The sequence below is a fragment of the Diadema antillarum genome, unplaced genomic scaffold (assembly GCF_040938485.1).
Source record: "Diadema antillarum isolate AM-2024a unplaced genomic scaffold, OU_Dant_1.0 scf00000068, whole genome shotgun sequence".
Taxonomy (NCBI): Eukaryota; Metazoa; Echinodermata; class Echinoidea; order Diadematoida; family Diadematidae; genus Diadema; species Diadema antillarum.
Genome location: NW_027270957.1, coordinates 945305 through 959429, shown reverse-complemented (window position 1 = coordinate 959429; position 14125 = coordinate 945305). Strand labels below are relative to the sequence as shown.

Below are 14125 nucleotides of genomic sequence, written 5' to 3'. Positions count from 1 at the left end.
CCGTTTCAAGTCGATAAAATATTCATCAAATTGCACCATTTACGATATCAAAATGCAAACAGTTCTCACCGTGCGAGGGGGGACACCCCCTCCCACACCCTCCCCCTCTCGCTCGCTCCGCTCGCCCCCCCCCCCCCGCATAGTTACAGACCCCCAAGATCATACAGTATCCTTGCTACAACTAAGCGGGGGGGGGGGGGGGGGGCGCTTGACCCCCCCCCCCGTTTCATTAGTTATGAGCATAGTCCTTATTCACAGTGATTTTTTTTTAATGTTTAATTCCTTATAGATTTGTTTCTAAATGCTCTATAAACGCGTCTTTCGTACGCTGTTTTTATAAAAAGTCCCTACCATGGGGGAGGGGGGGGGGAATACCCCCTCGCACAACCTCCCCCCGCTCGGTCGCTTCGAAACCTCGCCGATGAACTCACACTGTCAAATAAAGGTGCCCCCGTTGAGATTTTGTTCCCCCCCCCCCCAGTCCTCCGAGTCGTCTTAATTACATTATTGCGTCGTCTTATTTTGTTTACATCAAGCTAAAATTAAGTCATTATACTTTCTGTACTTTTGTTTCTATACTGATTCTTGTTTAAGACAATAATTATTTTGCGTCACTCACTCCCAGTTATATTTCAAACTTTAATGTGTTCATTTTGTGTTGTCCTTAAAATATTGAGAGTTGAAGTTGAAATAATTATGTTCATTGAACTCAGTTTTGTGTATCATTTTGCTCTACACATCTAACATTCAAGAAATTAACCGTAATTTTATTGTGGTGATTTCATTGAACAGAAGAATAGATCCTTCGCATACCTTACTGTGTCAGGCAAGGTCACGGTATTGCGTTTGCGTGGTGGTGACGTCACTCAGCAGTAAATCGAAAGTGGATGTGGAAGCCACAAACGAAGCAGAGTCTAACGTCAACACCGACATTGCTGTACCGGGTGGAACAAAGATGGTATGGAACACAACCATGTAGGCCCCATATCGATATAAAAACTTGTTTTGTAGCGGCTACACTACGAGAGTATTTGAAACAACGTCTTTTCAGGCAATGACAGACAAACTCGTTCATGTGATACTTTATGTTATATTTTATATCCAACAACACTGACAAAGCATTTACATAGACAGGGAAGCAAAATCATGTCACACTTACCTTTTCTATACCCGTGAGTACAGAGGGTTGTAAGAAAATATTCGAATGATCCATTCAATGCTGCTGCGCCTCGTTCAATAGATCATATCTTTCACCTGATAAAATATTCTGTCCATTGCACTCGTGAACATTTATAATTTGTATATGAATAGACAGAGCTCTCTAAGTACGTCTGATATAGTACGGATAACGGTGTATAGCTTATTTTGTAAAATGTAAATCGACACAAGTCTCTTGGTAAAGCCTTAATGGGCTTTTAAATATACATAACTTATAACAGAAAGAAAAACATGCAGGAATCTTTTTACATAATTTAGAAAGCGGTTGAAATGAGAGTAATATTGCTGTACCTTCCATGGAACAATAGGCAATTACGAACGGAATCTCCAGATGCTAGAGGGTTAAAGTCATATGAGAATTGAAGTGACGATTACATGTTCTTCATTAGAGTAATTCGCGTAACTTTTTTTTTCAGTATTGACATATAGTGATTGTCTTGCCAAAGTTGTATTCCCTTGTCTTTCTTCGAGTATCGTTCCACGGCTCTTATATATATATTTTTTTCTTTATTACGTGTAAAGAGTATCTGGTAGTTTTCAAAAATAAATCATCCATAGCAAGAGTTAATTGCATAGGTCTATTGGAGTTTGTTAGAACAGTCATCTTAAAACATTGGCATTAGCCATTAGTGAAAGTAACAGAAAAAAAGGAAAGAGAAAAAAAAGAAGAAAGACTAATCGGCGTTAACAGCAGGCTCCAGACAGAGAAAAATGCAGAAGTTTGAACCCTATAAGACTAACAAATCCCAGTCACACTCTCAAAAGCAAATAACCAACTCTAACTCATTTATTCAATCATATCAATTAATTAACATATTCCCACTTCATTAAATACAAAGCTAATTTTCCTCTCTTAATTACCAATTTCTTTCCTTCTTCAACACTTTCCCTTATTCTCTTCTAAATTATGTTGAATCATGGTAAAAGTCCTGTACTTCTTGAGTTAAAGATAATATATTTCAGCTAAATAATCAAAGAGTAAGGTTGTGTTTTTGTGATAGCATTTGTTGTATAGTAAAAGACGGTTTTGTTATGTTTTGTGTAGGTCTATGCATGTTCTTCGAGTACAAATGGGAGCAATTCAGTAATGAACAAACAAATCATAATACGTTTGAATACACACACGCTTAATGCACACACGTTAAATGCACACACACATAATTGTATACACATTATTTACACGTGATGTTTAAAGACACATCTTTTAGGCACCTCAACAGCTGTTCGAAATGCACCAAGAGGCTTTTTACTCGTAGCAAAGTATCGGAATTACATTTTACGCATTTTACCGTATACGTATAAAGAATTGTAATTTCATGTTTATATCTGCAGTACAAACAGGTTTGTTATATTCATATGTATACATCATGTCTTTTATGTACAATTGTGAGCAATTCAGCAATCCAAATTGCTGCGGGTCACGATTTCAATAAACCATGAATAATAATAATGATAATAATAATAACAATAATAATGATAAACAGACTTAATTCTCACTGAGCTACCTGTCAGTGGAACAAAAAATGTCTGTCCAATGCATATCACGTATTTCAACAAGATCATAATAAGGAATATAATGATCAGTTCAGTTTCAGTTTAGTTTATTAAATCAAGGCAATCTGCTTCACCAAAGCTGTTCTTCTACAAATCCGTGAACAAAGTGCATATACAATAATGAAGAAATGAACAAGTGTCAGGTATCAACAAAAACAACGAAACATTAAAAAAGGAAAATGGAGCAAATACCCTGAAGAAACATGCTATTTCAACAACATCAAGTAGAGACAGGGAGAAAGAGAGAGAGAGAGAGAGAGAGAGAGAGAAAGAAAGAAAGAAAATTCTGGGCAGTTGCTTAGGCTACAGCAGATATATACATCAAGAGCTCGTTTAAAACTGGACAGAAAGAGCTTACATTTCAAATCATAAGTTAACCTATTCCAAATCTGGATTTCTCTAAAGGAAAGAGTTCTTTTTTCGACTTCAGTTTTTACCTTATACAATATAAATTTCTTCACACTGTTTCTCAAAAAATGATTTGTTATATGTTCTTCAAAATATTGCAAAACATCTTCTGGAAATCCTCCATTAGAAATTTTATACATAACATGTAGTAATTGTTATATCTTCGTTTTTCCAAAGTATCTAATGACAAACGATTGTAGATTGCTGAGGTCAAGTATCTTGATTCAACCAAAAGGACAGTTTTCAACACTCTATTTTGAATAATTTGCAACTTGTCAGAATCCGTTTTTCGCAGTTTACCCCATACAACGCTGCAATAATCGAATCTACTCTGAATAATGGATTTATAAAATACAAAAACAGTTTTTTTTTCATGACCAGTTTCGTAACGAAATATTCCGGGCGACACTTGGCGTTCCATGATTATTGTCCCTCGTTTAAACCATGATTTCATTTGGTACCACCTTCGCGAATTCGGGTCTCTGTGTTTACTAAGAAGCGTTGTGGATCTTGGTAAAAAAGAACATAACCTGTTTGCAACAAAACCAAACTTTAAAAGTTGCTCTTTGGTGTAAACCACTCCATGTATTGACCTAAATTGAAATTCTCTGTATTTACTAAGAAGCGTTTTGGATCTTGGTCTAACAAAATTTCTTTAAATTTTTTCCCTGTAATCAAAATTATTATGACAATCTTTTACTTTCGAATCATACAATTTCTGTAAATTATTAATAAAGAAATCATACATTTTTCTTGAATTTACATCTCTTAATTATATTTTTTTGCTCTAAAATCTTAAATTCAAAATCAAACGTCACCACATCTATATACTGAAATTTAACAATCATCCTCTCTTTCTTAAAATCATTTGGTAATATATATCATAGATATCAATGATTGTTAATAAAAAAGAGTGCTATTCAAATATTCAATACTTTCTGGATCTAGGATTCAGAAAGTATTGAACAAGCTTAATATGACCCTTCTTCAATATATGGGCAATGTTATATATCCCCTTTTGATATAAATTTTGATTAAACAACATCTGTCCTTTCAAACGTATATTTCTATTATCAAAAGTAATCGGGTTTTCGAATTCCCCAACCATATTCCTACACCCACTATCTTCCCACTCTTGCAAAATTTCCCTATATAATTGCGGAATTTTCAGATTCAATCCCGTTAATTCATAAAAAAAAGAAATGTTAAAAGACCTCCTACTGACCTACAACAATAATCAAAATACAATTTCAAACTCATATTCTTATTTACGAATAACAAACGTTTCAACCAAACTATTCGTTGCGCCTGAACAAAATATTTAGAATTTGTCATTTTAACCCCGCCATTATTATGATCCTGACATTGATTATGATATCTTTTGATTCTATCTTTCCCATTCCATAAGTATTCAAACATGATTTTTTTCAACCTCTGTCATTACCAAATATGGAACTACTGTAATAGAAGAAACATAATTCAATTTCGATAAAGCATAAGTTTTCATAAGATGAACTTTACCAATAAGAGTCAAATCCCTTTGCTTCCACCACCCTAACAATCTTTTTATTTCACTTAATATCTCCATATAATTCATTTCTTCCCTTATATTTAAATCCAAAGAAAAATACATTCCTAAAACCTTTACTTCTCGTACTAAATTTCCAAATGAAAGTATTTCTAGTTTTTCTTCTTCCTTTCCCATTCAAACAAAATATGTTTTCTCTTTATTAATTGTAAGTCCACTTATTTTATATAATTCATCAAAAATATATTGTTACCTGTTTACAGAATTAAAAAAAAAACACACACACGCACGCACACGCACACAGAGTTTTCCAACTGGATAGCTTATCAAAATTGTCAACAGTCAAGTTGCTATATATACGATCCCTGAGAGGTTCTTAACTCATTATATCATATATCACTTGGACGTTAAGTTGCAACTAGGACGACAGTCAGAGAGCGCACGACGTCTGCAGATTCCTGCCGATACTGCCATGGCATATCGTACGTACGATCTACTCATCAGGGCTGATGGAACCATAGACTTAGTTGTGCTTCCGGACGAGAAGGGTGGTTTCGAGAAAACGAAACTGACATCGACTGGAGGTCATGATACTAAGAGTAGGTAAACTTTCCCTGCAATGTAGTATGCCCGCTTATTGATACATACCAGCGGTACATTTTCCATATCCATTGTCGGAAATGAAATGAAATGAAATATCTTTCTCATAATTATGAGACCCTCATAGTCGAAATATATGGAGGTATTATTATACCTGTCTATTGACTTAGGGGTGCATAGTAGACAGCTTTTCAGGTTATCAGTTTTACCTTCTCCATACTCCCAATTTGAAATTCATTCCCAATATGAAACGTCCGGAATGCTAGCCCGGTGCTCTACCGAATGAGCTATAGTATACAAATAATGAATGTTTATGAGTGCGATGGACAGAATATTTCATGAGGTGAAAGATGAAATGATCCATTCAACGAGGCGCAGCCGAGTCGAATGGATCAAAAATTTCATCTTTCACCGAATGAAATATTCTGTCCATTGCACGAATGAAGAACATTTATTATTTGTTTTAAATAACGCCTGGAATAGATCCTTGTCCTTTCATGTTTCATTAATTTAGAAACAAGAGAGAATCTGAGATCGCGAGAGTGCTCACTGAGGGCTTTACGCTATGTAGCGCGCTGTCGCATACATACACTGCAAAACGCAAGCGTATATACGCGTAGTATGCCGGGCTCCCATTGAGCGTGCAATGGAGCAAATTGTATGGATCCAAAATTGTACGGTAAATGGAACCATAATTGCACGGATGATGACGTCATAGTGAAATGGGCCGAATAAGCAATGTCAAACAACCAATCAAATGACAAGGATCTCTTCAGGCGTTATATAATGTACAAATAATGAATGTTTATGAGTACAATGGACAGAATATTTCATAAGGTGAAAGATGAATGATCGATTCAGCGAGGCGCAGCCGAGTTGAATGGATCAAACATTTCATCTTTTACCGAATGGAATATTCTGTCCATTGCACGAATGAAAAATATTTATCATTTTTTTATATAACGCCTAAAATAGGCCTAGATTCTTGCCATTTGATGTTTCATTAATTTAGAAACAAGAGAGAATCTGTGATCGCGAGAGTGCTCACTGAGCTCTTTACGCTAGCGCGCTGTCGCATATACCAAGGACCTAATATAACATGGACTATTCACTGTAGTCTTTCTTTGATGTAATGATCGCCACCGACACCTGATTATGTGCATCTTAATTAGTACATTCAGATGTCTTGACAATAACGATTGTGTAATCATGTATCGTCACTAACAAAAGAATCGTTTCCCTCACTTCAGTCTTGTTTCGCTGATGTGCCTTTTTTTCAGACCGAAATGTCTTTGAATAAATACAGATGATGAGGAGCAGTAAACCTGAGATCATTACAAATTTTGTGTCAAAAGATGGGCAATTGCTGATTCGCACATTTTCGCACACGCATAAGACCTTGCCTAATGGCAAGATATATCTGTTCTCTACCATTACCGTCCCTTTTTGCTCTAAAATAGGCTGGAGAAAAGTAAAATATTGAGATTACAAATGACAACCATTCTGCCAAAATGTTAAATTTCTTTTAAAAATTGCCTATTTCTCCCAAGCGAAATTTTTTGAGGTTCAATTTCCTAACATACACCAGAACTGCACATTCGCTTTACTTGATTTTTGTGAGTAATTTTCTTCTGCGCATATAGTATTAGATTTCTCGAATCTCCGTCTTGTTCTTCTCCCGGCTTGCTGGCGGTGACGATCATGGGATCAAAGCAGTGAGGGATGCTAAAAATGTCTTTGTGGCGCTTTTGAGATGTACGAGTGCATGAAATAATTAATGATACGATGAATGTCCATGTGTACTAGGTCCGTGCATATATGCACTGCAAACGCAAGCGTTTTACATGCGTAGTGTGCTGGGCTCTCAGCAAGCGTGCGATGGAGCAAATCGTATGGATCCGAAATTGCACGGTAAAATTGAGCCACAATTGCACGGATGATGACGTCATAGTAAAATGGGCCGAATGATCAATGTCAAACAACCAATCAAATGACAAGGATCTCTTCAGGCGTTATATAAAAAGCCCTAGTTCAGTGTTCGTCCCAGAAACCCAATGGTGCTAGACGGGTTCTCACATTATGAGGTACGCTTTACGCGCATTCTTCTCACACCAACTTCTTGCATGCAGTAGGGTGCTAACTAGTACACTTTCTGAGCACAAATGAAAGTGATCCACTTTTGGTGCGGTATCGATCGTTTGGTACCGTACACTTTAACCCATTGAGGACGGGCTGATATTACTCCAACATGCATTTCCCGTAGACACCTGCCGGAGTATATGTGACTCTGCACCTCAAAACAAACAAAAAGTCGCCAGACATGAATTTTTAGTTAAGACCATATTCTGAAAGAGCAGACTTTAAGCTTTAAAATGATGTATTACTCAAATCAAATGGACTCTCCTAACCTATCTAATTTTGGAAAGAAAGCACAAACTCAGGAAAAGTGTGAACTGAGAAAAGAGGCTCTGAAGTACAATGTTTATTCAAGCGCATAATCTTTACCAAACCGTGCTGGCTGTGCGATGAATTGGACAAAAAACAGGAAGTAAACCACCAGAGTAACAACAATGAAGGGATTATCAGATTAAGCTGAAATTAAGCATACCTCATTAACACATTCTGTCCATAATTAATGCCAACTTTCAAAGCAGTAGCACTATCCTTTCAAAAGTTATTAGAGTTGAAAGTGAAGAGTGTGGACAAGGTTTTTTTCAGAAATGATCAAGGGATTGTAAAGACACACCTAATCACACTATTCTACCCAAGATGTTCGAGATAAACTGCTAAAAAACACACTTTCCTGCCTGTTTCGTGATACCAAATTTTAGCATGATGTAAAAGAAGACCCGCTCTTTCAGAAAATATGAAAAAGTCAAGTTCGGCTAGGTTGACCCATTTCACTTATTTTGAGTCCTCACGCAAAATCAGTGTGTGCGACTTTATGTTCGTTTTGAGGTGCACTGTCACATATTTAGGGCTCGTCTTCAATGGGTTAAGGAGCGTTCGAGTTGTTCTCTGGCTCGGGTATGGTACAGCCAAAGAGATGGCACGGTCCGCTTTAGGAGAGCGCTCGAACGCACCGAAAACATGCATGATGCAGCTTTGTCTCCTGTACGTAGCCTATTTAGAAGCAGACACAGCAGAAGAAGATCCAGGAAGAGAGTTGTGGAGTGAAATCGCAGAAGGAATGGAGGCCATCTTCAATTTACCAGACGACGGACTGAGTGTCATAAGGAAGTCTCTTCTTGAGCTAATGACGACGCCACTTCTTGTCAAGCTGAATGACCTGGTAAGATGTGCTGTGTGTGTAAAATCCATTTGTTTTCAAAAGAATATACTACTGTAATAAAACCGGTTGAAATTATTGCAAAAGTGCAAATCTTAGGTCCAAAATAGTGTTTGATAATTCTCGATTGGTCAGTGTTTATACTCCAATTTGTACCTGACTAGCTAGTTCATGTTTTGGTATTTCTCTTGTTTGTCGTCGTTCATCTCATTTAAATTCTTGTAGAAGCTTTCAGTCTTGAATTGAGATTCATCATTACAATTTGCGTGATTTTTACAGTCTACGCCTACATGGTGAAGCATATTTGTTGACGGTCCATGGTATTTCAATAGTATGGCTGAAATAGGCCAGATGCTAATTTAAGGTGCCGGAACATTTTTGTTTTCGTCTTCTGGAAAAAAAAAAAGCTACATTCCGAAGAAAAATTGATTTTGAAGTCTAACAAGGCCTGTACTTTTATTCCAGCATCAATAGAGACATAGCCATCGATACTTGTTTTCTTCAACCTTACTTGAATAATCATATCAGACAAACTTATTTGTGCATGAAATTATGAACAGAAACCAGCTGATGAGAAACTCAAATACATGTAGCCGCAATGAGGTCTTATGACTTTCCTTCACCCTATAGGACGGTGCCAGAGACTTGGAACAGGATGTACAAAACGTTTTTTGTTTTTTTTTTGGTTTTTTTTTTACCAGTAGCTCTTGGAGAACACGATGGGGAAATTCCAATTCGTCACTGTGTACTGAAGCTTTGGTTCCTTCAAAAACTAAATACTTCAAAGACATAATTCATTTATACTATAATCTAAAGGGGATGCCTTCGTATACGGTATTTTTACGAGTCACCGTTTGAAATCTTCTATTCTTCGTCAAACGAAGAGTATGTTCAAAGCATCGATGTAATATGACAACAAAACTTTGCTTTTCATCAATACAAATGAATCTGTTTTGTTTCATCACACTTTCTCAGCTTCAGTCGGCTGTTCACCATCTCATCGTTGGCGATGAAAGTTCGAAGGTGTCATGTGATGCTCTGGATGAGATGATCGGAGGAGTCAGTCTCAGCGCCCATAAGGATCTCCTTAGAGTGGCGGGATTTGTATTTGGGGTGAGAATCTATCCTCAGTACAATACCCCCTCCCCCTCCGTTATAGATATCCAATGAATGTATGTGTTCCGTATTTCACACTTTTTTTAATACGAAACTCCGAGGCAACAGAAAGGCATGAGGACAATATCATGTATTCTGATTTTTTTTTTTAAATTCTAATGTACGACGTGCTATACAAAAGACGTGATCGTGACAAATTAAACAGAACTAGTTACTAGTAACTAAGAGCAGTTCGGGTGCCATCCCAGGTAACACAAGGACGTTTTCTGAACGTTCTTGAAACATTCCAAGTTCTTTATTTGGACGTTTTGTCAAAACGTTTTCAGAACGTCTTTTTGTGGAAGTTTATCCACGTATATAAAACGTTTAAAACGGACGTTATAAAAACGTTTTTAAAACTTTTAGAAAACCAATAGAAACCTTTTGGAATTTTTGAGGACCTGCAAAAAAAACCTTTTGAACGTGGTGGAAAACCTTTTAAGAATATTCAAAACATCTGTGGACTTTTTACGGACGTCCGGAAAACCGTTGAAAACCGTCTAGAACGTTCAAAAAACGCCTTGAGAACGTCAAAAAAGTGTTATGACCCTTTTCGTTCTGAGAATCTCCCATATCCGTCAAGAACGTCCATAAAACCTTTTAAGAATGTCTAATGTTTAGTTTTTATAGGGTACTTAAAAAAACTATAGTTATGAGATTTTAGACGCAATCCGAGATTAATGTATCCTAATCCTATATAATCCTATTCTAACCTATTCCTAATGTCCTACCACCTATACTACACCCTATTCCGAATTTATGAATCTGTATCACATTCTTTCATATGCCACCAAAATGTTGTGATGCATGAAGACATGGTTACTAAAATTAGATATCACACATCTTAATTTGAATATTCATAATTATGCATGAATATTCATAATAAAGACACGTACAGGGGACGAAATAAAAACGTTTTTTTAACATCCATTAAAGACAAAGTCGACGTAACAGACCTAATAAAAACGTTTTGTGGACGTTTACAAAGGACGAAGACATTGAGACATAATAAAAACTTTTTGTAACGTCCATAAACGTTTAAAAAAAAAAAAACCCTGTGCTTTGCAATAAATGCTAAGTCCCCAATTTGACGTTGTAAGTTCGTTTTAAAAACGTCCAATTTATACGAAGACGTAGGGAGCCTAAAAAGAAAAAGAAACGTTAAGGAAACGTTCTGAAAACGTTCTGTGTTTGCTGAGATAGTGGCCGCTGGCAGAATATTGATGCATTATTCACAAGGGTTATCCAGCGGGAGAAATGGAAGAACAGTCCTTTGCCCATGGGAGGATAATGCTAACGTACAATAACAGTGACCATGTCACCCCCTGTTTCTGATTTCTGAGACACTCCTAATCATGATAATGACAGGACATAGTTTATTGATCTGAGTAACGACAAAAGGCCGTGTATATCAATTATTGATTAATGCGAATTATAAAGACCACAAGCGAAAAATATGAATAATAATTTTTTCTTGTGAAATATAGAATTGAAATGTATGTTTATGGTGGCCGCTTTGAATTGAATTTAAACCAGAAACAAAGTTAACAAGCAAAGCCAAGAAATTCTTATTTTTTCGGATTCACAGGAAACGGAAGTGACGTATCCTGGTTCGGACAAGGATGGTGTGCTTAACTGTTTAGCTGACCTTCTGGATGTTATGGCCGGTGAGATTGCTCGAAATTCTTTTCATCAATATCAGATATGTATTTCCATCTGATGACGAATATTCCGTATCGATGGGTCATGACAGTATACGATACATTGTCATACAACACAATAATGACTATGTATAGTCATCGCCAGAGGTAACAATTGGTTTAAAGTGTTGTTTATTATTGAAACTTCAAAAGAAGAAATGAAATACATTTGAAGGTAAAAAACTGGTAATGAGTGCTTTCTGGTATCTTTCTGGTGTTGCTTAAATCTAGTTAGTTTGGAGTTGAATATTAAAATTCCAGTGCCTGAAAATTATATGTACATACATTTCTATATATATGTGTACATTATTCATAGAGAAGAGGTACAGTGTATATAAATTTAAAGACATTGAAATGCATGATATAGATCATTACAGTGGTAACGATAACGATGATAAAATGATCCTGACTATGATGATTACAGCGATGAAAACAAAAGAGAACTGCAGAGAAATTGGTACATGCCTTTGTTTCTCTTATAGTGTAGATTCGTGAAATATTCTTTTGGACTGTTGGATTGGCCTCGTTGAGAGAGAAGTAGGACAACTGCAGATACTTTGCTGTTCGACTGATAGAAGAATGTTCTTTTATGCCATAGAGTTGTAATCAATAAAGTATTTTCCTATTTATATTATATAATTTACTCCATACTGATACGCCCACATAAAAACATTCTGATAGCCATTGACTTACAATACCAGTTTCATCCATCTATTTGAATAGAAGCCGTTATTTTGTCAAGCAGCGCCTGTTTGGTGGCGTATATGTCGCATGATGAATTTGGGGCTTAGATAGACACTAAGCAATGTTTAAAACTTTGAGGGTAAAAAAGTCATGTTTTATAAGATGGGAATAATACTAAGCGCATGAATAATCTGTAAGATTATAAAGGGCTATATAAACTTATCGACAGTAATTATTATGATGATATGACAGAAACAACAATAAGAAGTATAAAAATGATATGATCATGATAGTGATATGCAATCAGTGCTGCATGACTTTCTTCCAAAAGAGATTTGGCAGTTGGCCCAATGCAGGTTTTGAAGTAACTCGATCTTAAGTGCCCATGTACTGTGTCTAAACTATAATGTCTTGTAAATCTTCATTCATATTTTATAGCTCTCCGTGAAGACCAGTGTCGTAAGTTGCTGCAGTGCACAACGACCGAGAGATCAGCATTAATGGAGATGGTAATGCATGTACTTCCTTTCCATTTATTATGTGTCTGTGTGTTTGCTTATGTGTTTGTGTGTCAGTATGTTTGTTTATGTGTTTTCGTGTGTGTGTGTGTGTGTGTGTTTGTGTGTTTGTTTGTCTGTGTGTGTTTGTTTGAGTATGTGTGTGGGGGTGTGGGCGCGATATTTATGTTTGCCCCATATGGTGATATGTTTCCTTTTAGAAGGACGTTAAAGAGTTTCTTTTTGATATAACAAAATTGACCTTTGTTATAGGAGCCTGCTTCCTTAAAAAGATGGAGGGTAAAATGCTCAATGTAGTTCAGATGGCTTGCAATATTCCTTCAGAAAGGGATAACATTTTTCTTCATATAGCTTGTTTTCGATAAACTTGGAGAACGTGAGAAACAGATCATAATGTTTACTGTTTGAATGGAAGTGAATACAATAACATTATGCAAACACAAACCATAAAAGCATTCATAATGGTCATGGGACAACTGATGTCGACTGTGTGTTAATTCAAACTGTGATTTGAATATTCGTGAATAATTATGTGTCAACATCAACTAGAATCTACCTCGAAATGATAATGAGAAGCAACGTATTTTTAAAGATATCACGTATCGGATCAACGAATAAACCTTATCTATACAGAGAGACTGTCTACTAGTGACTTCAAATGTATTTTACACATGAGCTATGTCGTATTTTAGGTTCGTCATTTCCACTGAAAAACAAAATACCGCTCGCATATCTCGTATCACCTTGCTAAAATAAAAGAGAAAAAAGCCAACAACACCAACAGCTAAAAATCACCAAGAAATACAGCTTAAAATACTTTGCAATTGATTAAGTGTGTATCTTTGATTTCATTTTTCTTTGCCTTCAGCTTGCGGAGTCTATATCGGTAGACCGTCTTCCCCTTGATCAAACCCGGGTTACCGGTCTCACCGAGGAGTTCCCTCACGTGGAATCGCTGCTGGTTAGCGTCGGCTTACATCTTGAGAGAATGGATGAGAGGTGGTATCTCTGCCAAGGCAGCCAGCAGACTGGGGGCGAATCTGTTACTCCCGGAGAAATGCTGGCAGTGATTTATGCTCTCTGGGGCCAGTAATCTAACCTAGTAAAGACCGGTGCAAGCTTAACCAAACCGTTATCACATAACAAACGATATTGTATGCACTTTAGTTCAGCGCGTGTGACACTCATCCATCAATGTCCATAATCAATGTCCATATTACAAAAATATCAAATATAAATATTAAAGATGCCTCTTGTTTCTAACAAAAGTTTATTTTTCTTTATATCTCACTTATGCTCTCTATACCCATCAATGTAAGATCAAGGAATGTTACAGGAAGTAATCTTAGGTGTACATATGAGTCCATAATTCTTTGCGTTCTGGATACATTCTTTGAAGTAGATTGAAAAGCAGGTTTGGGATGTAATGTAGTTGTGAAACACCTAGGTGTTACGAAAGATTTCCTCTATC

At 36.4% G+C, this 14125-nt stretch overlaps 1 protein-coding gene across 1 annotated transcript in view; it reads left to right on the top strand.

The window, feature by feature from the left end:
* LOC139716622 (gasdermin-E-like) overlaps positions 1-13899 on the top strand; it is a 33009-nt gene extending 19110 nt beyond the window's left edge. The window contains exons 3-9 of the mRNA XM_071628147.1: positions 793-958; positions 5121-5307; positions 8431-8600; positions 9573-9710; positions 11341-11419; positions 12575-12645; positions 13523-13899. Of these exons, the coding sequence (XP_071484248.1) occupies positions 793-958; positions 5121-5307; positions 8431-8600; positions 9573-9710; positions 11341-11419; positions 12575-12645; positions 13523-13747 (1036 nt within the window). The 3' untranslated portion in view covers positions 13748-13899. The remainder of the gene's footprint in view (positions 1-792; positions 959-5120; positions 5308-8430; positions 8601-9572; positions 9711-11340; positions 11420-12574; positions 12646-13522) is intronic.
* The last annotated feature ends 226 nt before the right edge of the window (positions 13900-14125 follow it).